The sequence below is a fragment of the Chrysemys picta genome, chromosome 10 (assembly GCF_011386835.1).
Source record: "Chrysemys picta bellii isolate R12L10 chromosome 10, ASM1138683v2, whole genome shotgun sequence".
NCBI classification, from domain to species: Eukaryota; Metazoa; Chordata; order Testudines; family Emydidae; genus Chrysemys; species Chrysemys picta.
Window position 1 is genome coordinate 15,995,295 of NC_088800.1, and position 22,012 is coordinate 16,017,306.

At 41.4% G+C, this 22,012-nt stretch overlaps 1 protein-coding gene across 9 annotated transcripts in view; it reads left to right on the forward strand.

The window, feature by feature from the left end:
• Positions 1-22,012, forward strand: part of ZFAND6 (zinc finger AN1-type containing 6) — a 62,701-nt gene extending 40,689 nt beyond the window's left edge. For all 9 annotated transcript variants that reach the window (XM_065559318.1, XM_065559317.1, XM_005301693.5 and 6 more), the window contains 5 exons: positions 1,997-2,167; positions 4,401-4,512; positions 7,368-7,468; positions 20,397-20,510; positions 21,184-22,012. In XM_065559318.1, coding sequence (XP_065415390.1) covers positions 2,014-2,167; positions 4,401-4,512; positions 7,368-7,468; positions 20,397-20,510; positions 21,184-21,332 — 630 coding nt within the window. In that variant the 5' untranslated portion in view covers positions 1,997-2,013 and the 3' untranslated portion in view covers positions 21,333-22,012. The remainder of the gene's footprint in view (positions 1-1,996; positions 2,168-4,400; positions 4,513-7,367; positions 7,469-20,396; positions 20,511-21,183) is intronic.

Consider the following 22,012-nt stretch of genomic DNA (forward strand, 5'->3'; position numbering starts at 1 on the left):
CTTGGGAAAATGACTAGGATTGCTGAAACAGGCCTTTGGTCTCATGTTTACTATATTGCCTTGCTCACTTCAAATCCACTCTGACATATCCACTGTTCATTTTATTTATAGTTTGGCTGTGCCCCTGATGAGGAAAACTTAGGAACGTGGATTTGTCTTCCATACAGCCAATATTTGCTGTACACTAAATGTCCATAGGTCTAAACCTACTGTATCATTCTTACTTGAATTCAACTGTCAAGTCTTGACAAGCTTCCAGTGTGCAACAATATCACTTTTTGGGGTGGTGTATATTGTATACATTTTGAATGGACCGTTGAATTGACTAGGCAAGTGATGATCTGAGACTTCTGCTTATGCTAATTTTGTTGTTTTTTGTTACCACAACCTTCCATCCCAACCTATGTCTGTTTGTTTCATATTTGTGCCCTGTCACAAACCCAGATTTTTATGCTCCTGAGAGCACAGAGTAACTCTGTTGCTTGCTTGTATAGTGCCTTGCACAAGGGGCATTTTGTTGAGTGGGGTCTCTGGGTGCTATATTAGAACAAACAATAATGGTCTGTAAACATCTTAAATATTAATTCAAAATATCTCTTTAGATTCGGATGGTCAGATTCACATTACTTTAGACTCGTAATGAAAGGGCAGTCTCCCTGCACTGATATACTTGTGAAAACTAAGCTGTAGAAGAAAGATGTTGTTCAGAAATTTCTACCATTAAAAATTTGTAAGGCAGTATTTTAAGACCTTTGATCATGAGGGGAAAACATTTGAGCATTTGCCAGATGTGTAAGAAGTGAAGTTAAAAGATAAATTTGACTGACTCCGCTACAAGAGTATTTTTCCTTTATTCTCTAGCTGAATAAATTGTACAGTGAGAGTATTTTATGGACCAAGCTTAGGCAGATGTCAGATTGCTTAACAATTCTGTGGTATTTTGTACTTTACAGTCAGCTTGGCATTCTTTAAGGTAATGGCACATTGATATGATCTATTTGAAACTGACACTATAGTATAGGCTAACATTGAACTATATACTATGGTCAGTTTTGGAGGTTTGATTGAGGGTGAAGAAGACAAAGTGATAGTATTGAATTCATGTATTATGGTATAGATTCCAATAGCCTGATCTAAGAGTTGGGTCACTTGAGAACTGCTAAGGAAACTCATCACAAAAGTTCATGATAGAAAGGCCATCTGAGCTTTTTAGCTTGCAAGACAAATGTTCCTTGTTAATAAGGAGAGAAATAAAAATAAAAGACAGGGTAACTTGCAAAGCAACACTTACCAAATTGACTACCGCATATGATCTAAATTGTATGAAAGAATATTCCAAAAATGCAAAAATCTTGTTGGAGTTGAGGTATGGAGGAATGTGTCTGTTCAAATGCTAGTCTTGACCAAAATGGTAACTTCTTAATATGAATTTATAATGTAACAGATTCCTAAATTCAGAGAAATTGACTGACAATTTTTGTAGTTGCTGTTCATGATTAAATGTTGTGAAGTAAGCAGGAATATTTCCCTTCTTTAGTCTTCAGTTTATACTTTAAGAGTTTGCGTAGTGTCATGAGTACAAGCTTCAAAAAGTGTGCTTTCAGGGTGTAGGCTAGGAATTAATATAGTCTCTCTGAAAGTGATAAATTACTGAATGCTCCACATGAAAGTAAAAAATTTGTATGCTTATGAAAATGAATACCCTGCTGCACATGCATTTAAAATGGCCCAGTCCTGTACAGTCTTTACCACCAAAATCAATGGAGTTTTAGTTTTTAACCAGGGTCTTGAAATTTGGTGGTGGTTTTGTTTTTTAAAGACACTGATTTCCATGAAACAATTGTAGAGAATTTAACCCAAAGATCCTTTTTTCTAAAGCAGACTTTTGTGCCTGGAATAGATGATGCCAAAGCAGTAGGAACCTTAGTATTTTAAAATGCAACAGGTGAAAATCATCTGAGCTCACTAGATCATTGGCTGTGTATGTGAATTTCAGGTTTACAGAAGAGGAAAATGGCTCAAGAAACTAACCATAGCCAAGTGCCTATGCTTTGTTCCACTGGATGCGGATTTTATGGAAACCCTCGTACAAATGGAATGTGTTCAATTTGCTATAAAGAACACCTTCAAAGACAGAATAGTAGTAATGGTAGAATTAGCCCTCCTGGTAAGTAACACTAATAAGTATTAGATTAATATCTAACATGTTGATTACCATTTGAGCAAACCTTGTGTGCTACATTAGAGTGAGATTCTATTCCTGACCCTGCCTCATTCTTTTTGAAGTGGGGGTTTGATTTATTTTTTTCAGCAGCCGATGATAACACAAAGAATGAGAGAGAGGGCAATCCACTGTACTGCTGCCAAAAAGTCTCTACTGTTTTACAGAATTTTTGAATCCGCTTTAAAATGAAATAAATATATTGTGGATAATCTTTTTATAAGTGTAATTGTAGTTTATATTTTTGTGCCTTGCATTTATTTCTGGCAAGATATAATAAGCACTAGGTGTCCAATATCACTATAAAAATGCTAGAAATTCTCTTCAGAGAAGATTTATCAGGAATTACTGACTCTACAGAGAACAACCTGTCTGGGGCAGATGAAAAATATTTAGAACAAAATCTAAATATTAAATTCTGGAAATAATTGGTGCAATATTAAGATTGACACTTCAAACACAGCTCAGGAAGCATTGTTTTTAGAAAGGTTGCCACAGCAGTCTTTATCTGCACCTGGATTAGGACAACTCAAAGCTTTAGGCACACTTCATGTGGGCTTCCTCCACTTTGGCCCTGCTCCAGGTCAGCAGCAGAGGTCCTTCATCCCCTGACCACTTGGAATGGGCAGCAGTTATGACAAGGGGCCTCTCCTTCCTCACCCTCAATTTCCTAGAGGAGCTAGGAGACTCCTTCCCCTCTGAACCATTGGCAGTATCCCCCGCGTTCCAAGCAGTGGTGAAAGCAGCAGCAGGGTCCCGCTAGCCCCATGATATGGTGGTCTTTCATGGTGTAGCTAAACCCTGGCCTGTTCTTGTGGTGAATGTGGGGCCAGACTGCTTTTTTGGTGACTAATGGCAGCTTCTCCTTCTGCTGGAAACTGTGTGCAGACTCTGGTAAACCTCACGGTATGGATTACATTCAGGTCACATTTTTAAGCTTTTTCACAACCACCAGGGCTAGAGACTCATTTAAATGGAAAGCTCTGGTTTTGATAGCCCATGACTCTAGGATCTGGGCCCCTAGGTGTGGGCCTGTTCTAAGAGTTTTTCAATGGAATATTTGTATGTTACTGCAATTTTATGTTACTGTATGTTCCCTCTTGTAGGAGTGTGTTGCTTGTTTCTGTGTGTGGCTTTTTGTGGGGTTTTTTTGTTTTACAAAACCCAGGAGATCCTATAGTACTTGGCCTTAGAGAAGGTGGTTCTTCCATTTCAAAATTATTTCTATTGGCCAGACAGTGAAAATACATCCTACCTTGTGTGGCAAGAATTGTACCTCTTTCAGTGGAGGTGTCATGATTCACTACACTAAGTGATCCCGTACGCAGTGCTTCTGGTAGTATGACTCAATGAGCGACTTGCCAGTTGGCTCAATAATAAGTTGGGTCAACACAGAGATTCCGTCCATAGTGTTCCCATGGCCTAAGTCTCTCTTTACAATTGAATAAACAAATGAAGAAATTTGCGTTCTAGTACAGGCAGTCTGTTACAGACTTCTTTGGATATAGACACAGTACAATATCTTCAGAGATACTTGTATAGTTCTTTGGTTTTAAGCTATGTCGTCTTATGTACTTTTAACTACTTGTCGACTGGAAATAGACCATGTAGAAAGCATAACTTGTGCTACTAAATGTGTCATTTCATGTAGGCCCTAACATTCCATTCAGTTCAATGGCATGTTATTGCCTGATGCATTGCCAAAAGTGTAGTGATTGATCCATAGTGAAATGGGTTAAGTAAAATGATAGCTGGATGAGATGTGTCTGGGCATACAGGGGCAGTTGGATACTGGTCCCAAATATTCTAAAATATCTTCCGTGGTATTGGTCTCTTACAAAAATGTGAAGTTGAAATACCAGTTATTCATAGAAGCTTTTGAAATTTAAAACAGTCAGGCCTTCCTTTGTTTAATGCTGCCTTTTTAAAATATGTGCAGTGTGGGCTTTCGGTGGACAAGGGTGGGAAGTGGGCAAATGTGACCAGACATAATTAATGTAAGTAATTACAGTACAATATAAATCCATTAAAATGTAGGCTCTGATTCAGCAAGCAATTTCACCATATGTTAAAATAGCATGTTGAATTGCGACCAGATGCAGAAGAATCTTTGTTATGGATAAATTCTGTAACTCCAGAAGGCAGTGTAACCCATTTTACATTAGTGTCTTTCTTCCAGCAACTTCTGTCAGTAGTATAACTGAGTCTTTACCAGTACAGCACACAGAAGGCAGTGTCCCGGAAACTCAGTCAACATTAGAATCTACATCTACCCAGTCTACGCAGCCAAGGTAAATTATCTTGTCTATGCTTATTAGTCAACATTTTACCTACAAACTGATATAAACATGATTTGTTTCTCTGTGTTCTGAGGTTGAATAATTAGATATTAAAAATTGGGAATGAGAAATGAGCAATTTGATCTTGCATACTTAAAAATGAGATTTCTGTACCAATTACTATTCTACAAACAAGATCATCTTATAAATATATTTGAATATAAAATTCTGATTTTTTTTCTTTTTTCTTAATTCAAAGTCTCAAATGCCAAAATCTCTGCAGTGATGCCTCTCTGGTCATAGAGAAATCCTATCTGCACTAGAACAGTCTATGAAGCCTTATCACTCCACAACATGTTGATTTGGCTGTTGATTTTCTTTGAAATAGGAACTATTAATTATAAATAAATAAATAAATAAATATATTTATTTATAAATACTTAAACTGGACAAGAAAGGTCTTCTAATTGCAATCTCTTTACTGACACACAATGTTGCATATTGAACTGCTTGCTTCATTTCATCTCATCTAGGATAGGTATTCAGAATAGGATATAGGAGACTTGAGTTCTGTTCCTAGCTCTGCTACTCAACTGCTGTCTCCTTCACCTCTGTCTGAATTAGTAAAGGATATATGTCTTTTGTAAATCATTCCGAGATCTACAAATGAAAAACAGTATGTAAGAGCTAAGTATTTATTTTGGACGCTGCATTTCAGTGTTGAATGACATGAATCCAACAGCAGTTTAATTTTTTCAAGTACATTGGGATCTTTTGGCATGAAAGAAGCTAGACAAGCAGATTATATTAATATTTAAAGTAAATTGACTTGCTATTTCTAACTTCATCGACCAAGCTTCTCCTTTTTAAAAATGTCATAACATAGACTAGTTAGGTAAGATTAGACTCCTTCGTTTATAGTTGTCTGAACACAACTAGTCCTAGTTTACAGCTTCTCAGTCAATATTTATGAAAGCTGTTAACTTGATACCCAAGTTTACAAGTATGAGTTATGAGCTGAATATGACCTGCAGTGCTAGCTGATCTTATGATCCTTTCACCCTTCTATTTCCAGCGTGGGTGGAAGGTTTGTACTTCACACTAATACTGCCTTTCTACCCAGTCAAACTGCACAAAGTTCATGCCAGGTCTGGAAAAGTGTCAAAGTATTATAGGCCCAGGGGTAGAGGAAAACCTTCTGAAATGATGCAAGGCCCCTTTACCCTTCCTCCCCCAGATCTTGGCTAGTATCCAGAGCCAGCCTCTCTTTCCTTCCGTCAGTTCTCTGATAATATCTGGCTTGGTTGGCAGATTAGGTAATGAGCCAATGGGGCCCATGCCCAGGGCCCCAACCAAGTGAGGGGTCCTGGAAAAATGGGCACCCTGGTGCCCCAACCCGCTCCACCAGCTCGCCCAGCACTCCTGCCAGGGTTGGAATGCGGTGGCTTGCCCCGCTCTGCCCGCTCGCCTGGTGCTCCTGCCAGGGAGCGGGGTTGTGGCGTGAGGGCTCTTCACCTGCTCACCCAGCGCTCCTGCCGGGGAGCAGGGGAGGCACCCGCGCCCAACCTTGCTCCCTGGTGGGAGGGGCAAGCCCCTGTGCCCTGACCCCATTCCCTGGCAGGAGTGCCGTGGGGGGAGGGACTGCAGGCGAAAGGGGTGGAGAGGGGCCCCCTGCTTGCTCTGGCCCAGGGCCCCACAAAATTGTAATCCACCTCTGGGTAAGTGGATTCCTAAAAGGGAAGTGTCCTGCACCCTATCAGCACCTGGGAGTTTTGATCTATTCTAAGTAGTTCATCATCAGTGTGGCTGAAGGCTCAAGTCACAAAGTTGTACGGGCTTCTTTATGTAACAGGGAATGATAGAATGGAAGAGCAGAATGCAAGATGTTCTGTGGAAGTCCTAAGTACACCTCTACCTCGATATAACACTGTCCTCGGGAGCCAAAAAATCTTACCGCGTTATAGGTGAAACCGTGTTATATCGAACTTGCTTTGATCCACCAGAGTGCGCAGCCCCGCCCCCCGCCCAGAGCACTGCTTTAGGGCGTTGTATCCAAATTTGTGTTATATCGGGTCGCGTTATATCGGGGTAGAGGTGTATTTGAGTAGATTGCCCTATCTTCCTGCATTCAGGCTACAGCCTAATGACCACGCACAGTGACAAGCTGCAATTTTCTTACTCACGTTAAACACACCAGTAGGTGAATCTGCGGTTTAGTAGCCCCTACAGTTACTTCATCTAGTTGTCATTACTCTTAATTAGGCTTGTAAGTATTAGATTATCTGTAAATTTTGATAAACATTGGTTTCACTATACACACAATCTGACAAAATATTTCTTTCAGTAATAATCAAAATTTACAGATAAGCAGACTTTTCTTACTTTGCCTGAGAATTTTTTAGGGTTTGGTTTAAGCATATTTACTTTGTTTATTTTGACTTGATGTTGACAATTTATGCTTTAAAGGTCATAAAGCTTTAACTATTTGAATCTCAATTCCTAGTGTCATTAAATAATAATTGTCTAATCTCCCCCATAATTTCTTGCAACTATGAAAATTAAAATGGGTAAAAATAAACATCAGTATTATCAGTTAAAATGATAAGAAAATAAAAATTGATTTGCCAAGCCTACTCCTTACTTAAGTGTGTGCTACAATGGAAGCTGAAAATATTTGGCTTCGCATCAGTTTTTGTTTTGTTTTGTTTATACACTAACTAGTGCTGTAATTTGCCATTGAAGTCCTTAACTTCTAAATTAAAAGATTTGGCACACTGCATTGTTGTCCTATCATAATATCTGAGCAATCTTTGTGAAAATAAAGCCTGTACCTGGCTCTTACGAATTCTCAACTGTTTTTTTCCTAGTCCTGTGTCAAACCAGTCACTTTTAACAGAATCTGTAGCATCATCCCAAGCAGAAATTACAGCTGTGGACAAAACAGTACCTGAAACAGAAGATTTGCAAGGTTAGTGTCTGAATTTGCATAATTAAAGCATGTATGAAACATATATGCTGTTTTTAAACCTTGACTAGTTTTATAATAAATTCTAATATACTGCATTCTGAGCAATGTAATGACAATGTTGCATAAAGCTGAAAGACAATAAAACATGGTATGCATGTGCTTTTAATGTGGAAATACTACCCGCATGGAAACTTCAAATAAGGTTGACAAAAATGTTCACATTTCAGTTGACTTTGAATTCTAACTATATAAAATGCGGTTAAAATCGGTGTGCGCCTTAGTGCTGGGTTTTTAACTGGGATTGGGGAAATATGCATTTAGCTAACATTATGAATGGATTGATTATTTTTTACTAAAACATTATTAAAATCAGATTTTAACTACTGAGTGATGAAAGAACTTGGTGCTGTTAAAAAATATATATAATGGACAATGGTCTGTTTTCATCTGCCCAAACTAGATTGTGAAATTTTTGACATAGTTTGGATATTAGCTGTAAATGCTCTAGCAGTAGCATACATTGTTGTGGAGCTGATACAGTGTGAATAATTCTAGTGGTCTTCAATCCATTTTGAAACTGGTAATACACTGTCATATGTAATATTATCTTGTAAGTAAAAGGCTGACTAATAGTACGTATACATTAGATGGAACCATCAATATTCATCTTATCAAAGATTAAATTATGTACACCAAACTGGCTGTAATTTTGCAGCAAGGGTTAAAATTCAGGTGCTAGACGGAAAATGGAAAATACATTAGAAAATAACTGGCTTTTTCTGGGTAGGTGACTTTACTAATATTGCCCTAAAATCTTTATGGTTGGCACAAAGTGCATTTTTTCCACGCGGTTTTCTGTTACTTACAGCAAACTTGCACATTTAACATGATCATAAGTAAAGATATATAATAGTGTTAAGTTTTATGAGATGGGTAGGAGAGAATGGAATTACCAATTCTATGTCCTAATTTTTCTCAGAATCTTGCAATACTTAAGCATTATCATCATCATGTGGTCCTCAACTTTCTTTTCACTGCTTCCTGGCCAGCACACTTCAGATATGGTGCAGATATCAATCTTCAGGGCTTTTACTGCTTGAGGAGGAGGATGGCTTTAGCCGTTTCAGGCAATGTTCAAATGTTCTGGACTAATTTGACATTTGCCACCACCGTGGAATGGCCCTTTCACACTATGCTGTTGGTTATTTTCACCCCAGTGGCAGAGAAACTCTTGGCTGTTTCAGCTACAAGGACAGTGGAGCAGACTGTTGCAGGGCCACCTTCGGGGTCTTTGTGATGCGAATGTATCAACTCTGAGGCATCGTGGAGAGGCCTTAAGGGTGGGATTTTTCCAACGAGCTTAGTGTTGTCTATTCTTGCTCCATTGATTTAAATTGCACCTGAGTGGGAGCAAGATTAGGGCAGTGCTGAGCACCTTTGGAAAAAAAATCTCACCCTAAATTTAGAATTTCGTGGTTGGCTTTTCCACAGATACAAGACCTGCTATACCTCTAACTTAGTGTTTCCCAAACTTGGGACACCGCTTGTGTAGGGAAAGCTCCTGGTGGGCCGGGCCGGTTTGTTTACCAGCCGCGTCCGCAGGTCCGGCCGATCGCGGCTCCCACTGGCCGTGGTTCGCTGCTCCAGGCCAATGGGAGCTGCTTGAAGCGGCATGGGCCAAGGGACGTACTGGCCGCTGCTTCCCGCAACTCCCATTGGCCTGGAGCGGCGAACCACGGGCAGTGGGAACCGCGATTGGCTGGACCTGCAGATGCGACGGGTAAACAAACTGGCCCGGCCCGCCAGGGGCTTTCCCTACACAAACGGCATCCCAAGTTTGGGAAACACTGCAACTTAATTTAATTATTTACTAAACATTCCTGAAGCTAAATTCTTATACCACACCCACCTCTGATATCTGAACCCCACTCTTCAGATATACTCTAAAGTTTAAACTTTATCATTTTGAATACTGTTCTCCCTCTTTGAGATAGGATGGGTCACTCGGTCTTTCTAACTGACTGCTACCTGTGCTAAATAGAAGAACATGGAAAATTGTTCTCATATGTGGTTTCATGCTTTTTTAGTTTATGTAGTCACAGTTTAAAATAGAGATATTTCTAAGGTAAATTCACACATTAAAATCCATCAGTACATAAATGAACATGTGTAAATGCATATCTCCATATTCCCATTTTATAGACTAACTGTCATGGCTTATAATTGGTAAAATATGTTACTCCTATTCATATGGAATTATCCCACAAGTGAAAACGCCTCAATTTTATCTATGAAGATAAAACCTTAATATGAGATCTAAGATGCCGTGGACTGTATATTAGGAAAAAATATATTTCCACGGTCTGGTCTCCCTGGCACACAGCTGGGTTTTCCCTTCTCCTTACTGGTTCTCAGGCCGGCAAATAACTTTCCAAGATTCTCCAGTCCCATGGCTCTTCTCCTTGCATCCAGTGCATGCTCTGCTCCCTACTCACTTTGCTTCGTTTCAGCTTGTAGCACAGTCAAGCCATTCCATCTCTGCAACATCTACCATCTTGTTTTTACTTTCCACAGGTGAATGAAAAAATGAGGGGTTCTTCCTCACCTGTTCTCTTCAGTGCTTACCTCTTTAGTGAACTTCACCTGCTCCATGAGGGTTTGCTGCAAGAGACCCCAGCCACAGGGGTAACTTGCCAGAACTAGCAGAACCTCCACTCCTAACTAATAACTGACTGATGATTCTGAGATGAGTACAGAGACCACTTACCTTTTGGTAAGGGAGCTCAGGTGGTTCCAGACTGACTTTCCACTCAGTTTTCTTTGCAGTAGTCCTGGAGTGAATTGAGCAATCTCATCTGACAGTGTAGGGTTGGGTTTACCCATTTATTTATCCTGAAGATTTGAGACCTACAATTCATTTCTTCCTTGGGGATGAATCTATAAGTGTCTTTCATCCTTTGTGCCTTCATTTTTAATAGGGCCAAGTCCTCAGATCTCTCTCATGACACTCTCCTACTAGTTCGTCTGAAGAGAGAGAATGTGTCCAGACTAGGAAGGACCTACCCGCTGAGCTTTCCTGCAGCGCCTCATCAATAGAACTGGGACTAACTGTCAAATGTCCCTGTGGCTATGAATGGAAGATTCTGAGGAAAAATTGGTGAGGGGAATGGAATAGGAAATGCGGGAGGCCATGCTAGTTAATTCATATATGCAAAAGAACATGGGTGGCTTGTGCCAATCCACATGCCAAATCTGCCCTAACAAAGCAATTTGAGCTCTACAAACTTTACAACAGATTCTTCAAGTGGATGTCCCCTGAATGGACTGGGCAGTTGGGCAGATGCACTGTTTTCTAAGACAGACTAGCTCTTAAACTCTAGTATCCTTCACAATATTGCAGATGGAAAAACACAAGGGTAGTCTAGAAAGACTCCTGACCTTGAGGCTGCTTATTTTACTTCTGCAGCAGATTCATATCTCCCATTCTGACATTGTCTGGTCTTGTGAGCTACAGTTCCTGCTTCCCTACATTTCCCCAGCAGTAAAATATTAATGATATGGATCAGATTGCTTTCCCTTTTCCGGGGGCTCTCTTTGTTGGGAACATCCCAGATTTGACTTTGGCCTCATGTCATCTCAGGATTTTCAGAGTTTGTGGTAGCCTTCATATAACAAGGATTCTGTATCATTCCATTGTTTATGAATGACCCAGTGCCCTAAAGGAAGTGCTTGGAGGCTAGTTTGGCATTCTGTTAGTTCTGGAATATGGAGCTGGTAATCAGCCGATAAGGTGTTTCTCCTCCTGTCTCCAAAGTGCCTATCTGGATGCACTGACAGATGACCCTGCCTCCTCCCCCAGAAGAGTGAAATGTGTATTGTTGGTTGTTTTTTTCACCAGAGGGAAGGCTCACATAAATGAGAGGCCCTAATACAGTAACACCTCGCTTAACGTTGTAGTTATGTTCTTAAATGCGAGTTTAAGCGAAACAATGTTAAGCGAATCCAATTTCTCCATAAGAATTAATGTAAATAGGGGGGTTAGGTTCCAGGGACATTTTTTGTGCCAGACAAAAGACATTATATACATATACAGTATACATTTTAAACAATTTAATACTGTTCTCAGCAATAACGACTGTGAAGCTTGGTAGAGGTGCTGGAGTCAGAGGGTGAAAGAGGGTGGATTGTCCTGCTGCTCCTCTTGCTGTTCTTTCCAAAGTGCTGGGGGGTGCTCAACTCCCGGTTCTGCCCTAGGCCTGCCCCCAGTCCACCCCCTTTCCCCAAGGCCCCACCCCCCGCCATGCGACTTCCCGCCCCTGCTCCACCCCCTTTCTCCCCGAGTGCGCCATGTCCTCACTCCTCCCACCTCCCCATGCCACGAAACAGCTGATTGCTGCAGGCGAGCGGTATGGAGAGGGAGGGGGGAGTTGCTGATCTGCGGGGCCGCCGGCAGGCGGGAGGTGCTGGGGTGGGGGGGGGACGGGAGCTGATGAGGGGAGGGGGGGGCTGTCAGCCCACCCTGGTTCCGAACCACCACGGTCAAACAACATTATAAGCAAACATTGCGCAACTTTAAATGAATATGTTCTCTAATAGATCAGTGACGTAACAATGAAACAATGTTAACCGGGAAGACATTAAGTGAGGAGTTACTGTAATGGGAATTTTCCTGTGCCTGGTGCTTGAGGAACTCTGGACCTTGTGGTCTCATGCTTCATTTTACTGCCTGTTTCACTGTAAGGATCACCAGCATCTAGTAACTACAGATCTAAACCATGAGGAGCCAGACATGGAATTCCCTGTCACAAGCAAATTCATAACTGCTCTCTAATGGTGGCAGTCAGCCCTCTCTCTCTTTTGAAGGGAGTTTCTGTGCATAACCTTAACACTGTACTTTGCAAACACAAAGTTCAGTCTGTTCACTTCCAGGTTTTGCAGGTAACGCTTAATTTTTTTGTTTAGACGCTTAGCAAATAAAATAATTTTTGCTTGGAGCTACCTAGACTCTACACAAACATGTTTTTAAGCTACTGTAACAATTTTGTGTGAATTAAGATAATGTAAAAAAAAATTTGAATGAAATTCATATTCATGCTAGTAGTGTGAGGATCTATTAGTATCTCTGGGGGAATCCAAGATAATATAAAATTTAAAAAACTGTTCGATCTATAGTATCACAGTTCAATTTACCCATTTTACTTACCCCAGCTTTCTAAAATTCTTGCTTCTAAGAAGCAATTCTTGCTTTGTGCATCAGAAAGTTGTACCTGTTCACCTTAAATTAAGAAAGTTTCATGTTTTGGTAGCTGCTTCAGTAGCTACCATAAAAATAGCTTGTAATTTCTGGTCAAAGCAGTGTGGGGCATTAGTGCCAGATTGAAGCATTAGTTCTTTATTGCATAAAACACTGCATCAGCTGAGAATTCAAAATGAAAATATTCTGCACAATATAATCAACATAAACCAAATATAAACATACCTCATTCAAATAAATCATTTGACGTTTATGAGTATGTTCCATACTGGTAATTTAATCAAGGTTAAAGTATGCACTAATGTTTTTGGTAGGAATCTAAATTGGTTACTATTAGATTTGTATAACAGAACACAAAAGGCTGCAGTAATGAGTAGGTTTGCACTTAAGGCAGTGTGTAGACATTCCATACCCAGCTAGCACAGGTATAAATAGCAGTGTAGACACTGAGGCACTGCTTAGGCGAGTAAAGAGATGCCAGAACCCTAGAATATATACCCTGGATGTCTCTCTACATGCCCAAGCTGTGCCTCCTACATCTACACTTTGTTTTTAGCAGTATACTGCCCAACTGCCAGAGCCTTTCACTGCCACATATAGCTACAAACAGCATTGTGGCTGCAGCCTGCCTTTCCCTGTGGCACGTGGCTACACATATGCTACATGCCGCTACAAGTGTAAACGAGAGCTCGGACAAATCACACTTACTTAGGCTCTCCTAGAAGTTAAAAAAACAAACTCGCAAACAGACACATGAAGTATTATTTGCATTTGTGCAGATATCATGTAACGTGTTCGGGCAGACTAGGTAAAATTGACAGGTTACAAATCCCTCAGACGGCTCTGACTTGAGCTGTGCGGCTTTGCCTTTATACACCCAAGTTTGTGTTATGCCTTGCAAAACAGATCAAGGAAGAGGTAGGAAACTTCAGCAAACCTGGCTTTCAAATAGTCCGTGTGTTCTACAATTTGTTTACTCAAACTGGTTGCAGGTATTAAATACTGAGGCAAAGCTAAAGACTTTGGATAACTCTAAAATTAATTGTGTTAATTGTGAACATTCTCAAATCTTATGAACATTATCCCTAATATGACAAGATAAAATGCATTAAGATAAAACCTAACTTCCCCCCCCCCCCCCCCATGAGGTTTTTGCCCTAGAAATGTTCAGGTAAACCACTTTGCAAGTTATTGTGCTACAAACCATTATCTTCATGTATGCTCCCTGCTAAATGCAGGGTAACACAGTAATATTTTTGTTCATGTGTAGCTAAACTCTCCAATATTCTTTGACTTCTTCTGACTATAATGTCAAGATCACTTAAGGGCATACGCAGCATAGTAGGGCTACAGGCTGGTCTGCCTTTTTTTCTTGCTTAATGGCAATATCTGCATAACTTTTAGGATGGGAGTGGGTTTCAACAAGTGGTAGGGTTGAGAGCTTTTTAATGAAACGTGCACTCAGCGTTATGGTAGTTACATTGGCCCAGAACAGCAAAAGATTGAGACCAAAGAACCAGGCTCTCAGGCCTCCTCTGTAGATGGCCGGCAAGTAGAAATAGCTTGATTTAAGTCACTGGGCATTGTGTGCCATCATGAAACTTGACTGAGCTCAATGAAAATGAACTTGGCAAAATGTCTGAAAGGTCTGTCTGGCTCATCTGACTACTAGAAGGTGCCCACTGTTGATGCATGTCTTGGTCTGTCCAGTCCATAGGTAAATAATCTTTTGAGCTGGTCTATTATTTAAAATAAAAATGGACTAACTACAGGGAACACATTGCATGCAGTATTGAATATCTTAGATAAATGCTATGGTGCTCACAATATCTGCTGGCGTGACTGAAAGCATATGTAAGTCAATGGGAACATTTCCATAGACTTCAAAAGGCTTTGGATCAGAGCTGTGACAGAACTGCTCATATTTAGTTTGCATATATTGCCCGTAGTGCTTAAAAGAGCACTTCTATTGCAAAAGGCAACATGGAGCAAAATTAAGGAAGCACCCTAGTGGCTCCACTGTTATGAATATTTTTGTGTTTTCCATTTGGAGTTGTGCTAAAATCCCTTAAACCGAAAACCTGACCCTGATCATTCTAAAAACAGATCATTTCAATAAGGAGCACAAACTTTAAATTTCTAGGCCACTGTCAGACTCCTAGGAGGCTTGCTTCACCCAATATAAGATGACAACTGTCCTTTCAGGCTTTCTTGAACTCCTGTAGTTTAACAATGATAACAGTTACGGACTTCAAATTTCACACAACATTTTATGTTGCAGACACAGCATTACATCACCTGGGAAGACTTAGAGTATCCAAAGATAACACTACTCCATCCTGTGCTTTGTTTTCCTTTCTGCAGTGGAAACTGATAGAACAATCTTTGCAGTCTACTTCCATTTTACTTTCAGTTTGGCTCCATGTCTTCTGCACCCGTCCCCAGACAGGCCCTCCAGCAAAGCTCAGATTCCCAGCAGAGCTGCCCAGTGTATCTCCATAACTATACCCTCCAGCGAGCTTCTCCCTGTAGCTTCCTAAACATACATCCTAGTGCATTGTGCCCTCCACCCCAAGTCTCCTTTGGACCTGCTAGTTAGCCAATGAGACTCTCAATCTGTTGAGCTAGCCAGTGGGTTCATTGGATTAGGGTTTCTCCTTAGCAAACTGTAGGAGAATCAGATGGTGAAGTTGCTTTTGTACTGGTGTACAACCTCTGTGTCTTAAGCATAGCCTCAGATAGATCTGCACATTGTGGGGACCCTTTACCTTGCAGATTTAGGATGTACGACTGGTCCTATAGAAATTAAAAGTGGAAAAGACCTTTGGGGTCATTGGAAGTGTTCTCTTCAATATATTGTACTTCTAGCCTCATGTTTTTGAATGTTAATTATCAAAACTGTTTGAGTTTCTGGGAGGGAGCGTTGGAGGCTCTTGATTTCTCTGTGTATTAATCAGGTAAAGACGTTATCTGGTTACTGCATGACCCTTCTGGGCTTTGCAGTCTAAATACTTAGTACTGCACCAGCCATTTTCACTCCTTGCTCAGGTTGGTCCCCGGCCTTGTTGCATTAATATGGGATTCTCTTGTTGGACAGGCCCAATTAGGCATACAAAAACTCTCCTTTGCAACTTGCTCTAACACAGGCAGCAAGCACTGCTATGCCTCCAGAGCTCTGGTTTATGTAATTAAGATTAATAGTCATGACTCCTATGCAAGTCAAAGATCCTTTACTTTACAGTGGGGCTGTTTTACACAAACTCAGCACCACAGTTCAGCATATTCTTGCAAGAGTTGCATTCAGGAGGGTAGCCTAGCAGTGTTACTGTGCTAGTGCAAGGAGGAGTTACAGGCCAGTGGGGCTAAAGTTCAAACCACTAGAGGTTTAAAGGTGTCTGAAACACACATTATAAGGGGGCTGCTGACTTCCATGTATAATCTACCTACATGGAGCTTTGAAACCCAAGAATAAGGAGGCTGTAACAGGGAAGACATACTAGCAGACAGTTGCTATGCTGCTTTTCCATTAGTACTGTTTTTTTTTCGTTTGTTTTTAAATAAGGGTTGTCTTTGCTTCCATTGTTTTCCCAAGCGTTTTGCTACTTAAGAATCCACCCTCCCTCTAAGAGGACTGGATTACACTGGGGAGGGAAGTATAAGTGGCTTTAACACTACCTTTTCGATTTTCCCCCCTCCCCCCTGATACTGGGAGCCACTAGGGCAGGGGTGGGCAAACTTTTTGGCCTGAGGGCCACATCAGGTTTTGGAAATCGTATGGAGGGCCGGTTAGGGGATGGGGTTGTGGCCCAGCCCCCACCTCCTATCTGCCGCCCCCACCCCGGGACTCCTGCCCCATCCAACCTCCCCGTTCCCTGATGGGGGGGGGGGGGGGGGGGCAGGGACCCTTGCCCCATCCATACACACTTGCTCCCTGTCCCCTGACTGTCCCCCGCCAGCCCATCCAACCCCCACTCCTTCCTGACTGCCTGCCCAGGACCGCTGCCCCCATTCAATCCCCCTGTTTCCCCCCCCCGATCGCCCCAACCCCTATCCACACCCCTGCCCCCTGACCACCACCCTGAACTCCCCTGCCCTCTATCCAACCCCCTCGCTCCCTGCCCCCTTACCGTGCTTCCTGGAGCACCGGTGGCTGGGGGCGCTACAGCCACGTCACCCGACTGGAGCTGGGGCACACCACCGCCACCACACAGCACAGAGCACCGGGTCAGGCCGGGCTCTGCAGTTGTGCTGCCCAGGAACTCACAGCTCCGCCACCCAGAGCATTGCGCCTGCAGCAGGGCGAGCTGAGGCTGTGGGGAAGGGGGAACAGTAGGGGAGGGACCGGAGGCTAGCCTCCTGGGCTAGGAGCTCGGGGCCGGGCAGAAGGGTCCCGTGGGCTGGATGTGGCCCGTTGGCCGGAGTTTGCCCACCTCTGTACTAGGGCCTCAGTAGCCCTAGTGCTGCTGTAACACAAGTAGAAGCTAGTTCAGCTTTAGTGCTTAAGAAGTACAAAGTGGAATGAGGAGGGACAGAGGATCAGGATCAGTATCTTGCATGAAGGAAAACTTTGGCAATGCCATTTTAAATAACCGGTAAGTGGTAAACAAAATTGCCTCTTGCTTATTTCTCGCCTTCCCCTGCTTCACGCTCATCTGACCTTACTTGTACTACTATTGCTGCAGCCAAAGAATATTTTAAGATGTCCCTTTAGCCCATCCACTGCTGATCAAGCAATATAAAATGTAGTGTTTGCAGCGATCATAGACTACCTGTCATAACTCCTGAAATGCAAGTAATTAAAATTAAATAGAAAGAAAGTGCAAACAAGTAACTTGAAATGAGCACAGATTATTAAGACATTTAAATGAAATGGATCTAAAATGTGCCATCCCAACCAACATCTGTGGACCTCACCTAGAGAATTTCAGTAGACCATATGGGAGAGGACTTGCTGATGGATATTTTAGATTTACTTGATACTACAAGGGGCTCAGAAACAGAGTACACTTACTTTATGATGCAAGCATAGAAGATAATGTAGATGATCCTGACTTCCTAGATGAAGGCCCCAGAGAGAGAGGAAAGATGTACGATACAGATTTTAAACTATGTACTATAGGTAAGTGAAAGTTTTACTTAAATACTATCCATTTGGTGACACACATATTAGGTCATATAAAATTCTTTGGTACAAATGTGTCATGATGGTAGTATTGCTTTATAATGGGATGAATGTCTTCATGGATATGTTTAATTTATATATTTATGCTCACTAGGTTAACCTTTCAACCAAATTGATGTATTTATTTGCATTAGGTCTTTGTTACAGCAAACCTTTATTTTGCTATTTAGCATTTTGTGGCTCGCTAATTTTCCTTAAACAGTAACTGTAAGATATTAACTCACTAAAATGAGGTTTTTCCTCTCTTGCATGCACCTTGCCGCCATTGTACATGCTGTTGCACGTCATGCTTTGTCCTAAGTCTCTTTGAATAAATAAGTGGAGTTGGTTACTTTAGAATTTCATCCTGTTAGTTCCGAAAGACTTAGATTCTCCTGTTTTGCATCCAAACTTACTTTCCTGCCTCTTGTAACCTTTTATTTTATTAGTTTTCAAAATGTCAGATTGCCAGTCTACAAAGTGGACTTCTAGTTAACAAACACTTGAAGACAGTTATAGTTGGACCATTGATAATTTCAAAGTTGTATATACACACTAAGCACACCCCAAACATTCAGATAATTTCGACAGTAAAAAAAGCATGAACCGTCAAGTAAAGGTGAGTCTTTAGGAGTAGTAGTGAGGTTGGTAGAGAGCTGTTAAGTGATACTTCACCGTATCTCTGACAAATTCTGCCTGGTAAGCATGCAGCTGTGTGTATATTGTCAGAAAAAGTGGCCCAGGTTCAGACAAACTTTTAGGACTACTGCTGTATCCCTTCCTTAGGAATTTATGTGATTTAGCCTGGTTTCCGCTGGCATTCACCCAGTTGCAGCCTCCTTTCATTCTTTCTCTGTCCCTTCCCTTGCACACCCGATTTCTTCTGCTCACTTTCCTACACCCTAGGCAGTGCAAGCTTGTCCTATTGTGACCTAGCAGATAGCTGGTAGGTAGTGTTTGGCTTACGGACCCATTTAAAATAAGTTTAATTTCCCTTGCTGTCAGTTTGTTTAAGTTTTGGATACACCAAGGTGTAGAGAAGAGGGCTGCAACTGAACAAAATACCACTCATGTTTTTCTTGGGTCAGGCAACTTGTTCAGTTGTATGTTCTCTACTCGGATTCTCCCATACGCAGCCCATGTCTAATTTTCAGATGCAAGAGAAGATTAGAATTGCCTGGAAACATTACAGCGCCACCTTCCCAAAAGGATGTAGTTTTCACTTTGGGTAATTCCTTCTCCCTCAGATTTCATAATTAAATTATTTTCTCCATTGGCAATGGATGTCTTCACTTTAGCCTCCAGTGGCTGGAAAGAGAAGCTGCATCTCAGTAGCATAAATCTGACATACCGAAAGTTGTTTGATCCAGTATTGTTATCCTCAGCAAGATAGCATTGTGAGGCAGCATTGCATAGGGTTACCATACGTCCAGATTTTCCTGGACATGTCCGGCTTTTTGGTGCTCAAATCCCCGTCCAGGGGGAATTGCCAAAAAGCCGAACATGTCCGGGAAAATGCCGGCATCCCTGCCCCAATCCCCTGTTTACCTGAGCGGCTCCGGCAGGTTGCGAGCTGCAGGCGGATTCCCCGGGCCGGGTGCTTCCCCAGTGCAGCCGGAGCCCGGGAGGGGAAGCGCCCAGCCAGGGGCGCAGGGTCTGGAGGTCTGGGGGCTGCCCGGCAAACCGTGAAGCTGGTAGCGCTGGGGCAGCTGTGCTCTTCAGCTGCACAGAGCTGAGGTGTCTGGGGGGAGCAGCAGCAGCCGCCGCCGCCGCGGAGGAATCCGGCAGCCCTTTTCGCGTGGCTGGGAGGGAGGAGGAGGGGGAATGTGGGGCGCTCAGGGGAGGGGGCGGAGTTGGGGCGGGGACTTTGGGGAAGGGGTGGAGTTGGGGCTGGGGCGGGGCCAGGGCCCTGTGGAGTGTCCTCTTTTTTTAAAAAACCTTTAATATGGTAACCCTAGCATTGCGGAAGGGAGAAGTGCTTTGTTGAACTCTGGTAAATTATCTGTTCTTCTCACTTGACTTGAATCAGCTTTGAAAACTGCTAATTGTAACAATTTTATGGAACTGTTAAACCTTACACTTGCATCTTGCCAAACTTGGTAACTTCAGGCCCATATTTAAATCTTGGTTTTTGAGGTTTAAAAGGAACAGTGTGTGTATATTTAAACCTTGGTCTTTCTTTATCTTACTAGTCCTTATGTTGGTATGTTATAAATTGTATATAAAACATTCAGCACTGTCAACTGACTTCTCTCTTGGATGACTCAGATTGGATAATTAAATTTAGAAAGAGGGAGCTCAAGTGCACTTGTTGTGTGATGCAGAAATATTGCTAAAGCAGAGTTCCACCCACTATTAGATTGTAGATTATGGAAGGAAAAATTGATTACAACAAGGTTACAAGTCCCAGAGCTTGAATTTACAAAATAGGCTTCAAATTTCTCTTGTGGCTCAAACAAATCTCTTGCAATTTTTTCCACTCTTTTTTCAGTGTTTTATCTCTTTTATATTAGCTTTAGTGTCAGAGAGTGCAGAGTCTACATCTGAAGAACAAGACAAGTCACTTGACAAACCAAAACAGAAAAAGAATCGCTGTTTCATGTGCCGGAAGAAGGTGGGACTTACTGGTAAGAAATATTTCATTTTCTTTCTTAATCCAAGACTAAGTTATGCAGTTAATATCAAAAGACCAAATTCTGCCTTCAGATTCATGTGTGGGTTAGTCTGTTGACTTCAATGTATTTGAAGTAAAACTTGGCCCTACGGTGTTTTCAACCAGTAGCTCTTATTAAAGAGGACTTTTCATATATCCTTGTGTTTAACTGTTTCATTTATTAAGCAAAATGATCTTCATTACAAATGCTTCTGTTTGGGAGCTCTTATATAATGGCCTGGGGAGTTAAGGTAAATGTAATAGTCTGCTCATTAATCAGCCCTCATAATGAAGTGGCGTGATTCAGTTTTAAGTATTTGAAAATCACTTGAGTCATTCCACTGTGTGGTGACTGAAAAAATGTCTGCAGCAAGTCTTGAGGGAATGTATTTTTGTAGTGCTGTATAGTGATGCATAGTTGAAGTGAGGGCTCTTTATTATAATCACTACAACAAAGATTTATAACTTTGGTGCTTTATATGACAGCAATTTTGGCAGCAGAAACTGGCTTTGGCTGACTGACACTGTTGATTGAGATTAGTTGGTACCAAATGTGAATGTAGTATTTAGGATATTAAAAAAGCCAAACCTGTAGAATTAAATTGTCTTTAATGTCTGTCTTAATAGGTCAATATTTCTGTTTACAGGGTTTGAATGCCGGTGTGGAAACGTTTACTGTGGTGTGCACCGTTATTCAGATGTACACAGTTGTTCTTACAATTACAAAGCTGATGCTGCTGAGAAAATCAGGAAAGAAAATCCTGTAGTTGTTGGGGAAAAGATTCAGAAGATCTGAACTGCTACTTCTGCTGGAATATAAAATCCCCTGACCATCTGCAGATTAAATTGACTTGAGCTTTTTCCTTAGTCATCAGGAATGTAGAGCAGTGTATCTTGCCTAGACCTTTTAATCATGCATGTCATCAGAAGAATAGATTTTTTTTGTTTGTTTTTGTTTTGAAAATGACTCTGAACATTTATTTTCATTGCAGTTTTCTGTGGCTGAAGACTTAAGTAAACTTTACAAGTATTATCCTTTAAGATCATTTTAATTTTAGTTGAGTGCAGAGGGCTTTTATAACAAACATGGAGAAAACATGGGAGGGCTGTGCTTTTCCAGTACAAAACATGCATGCATTAACGTTGCAGTTTATTTTCTTGTTGTATATAGCTTTTCTCTGCAGCACGATTTCTTTTTTGGTAATGCCTCATGGCACAACTAGTTATCAGTAACTGAATGTATTTTAATCATTATAGCTGCTTCTGGTTTTCATTAACGAGACAGGTTAAACATGTTAGCATATTAGCTTGTTTGCACCCACTACCTATTTATGTATGAATCATTTGTAATGAGAGAGTGTGTGCTGAGATTATAAGTTTGTGTGGGTTTTTTAAAAAAAAAAATAGATTTTGTTTTCGTGTGTGTGTGTGGGGGCGGGGTAGGCTAGTATGCACCTCATTGCTGACTGAAGGTTT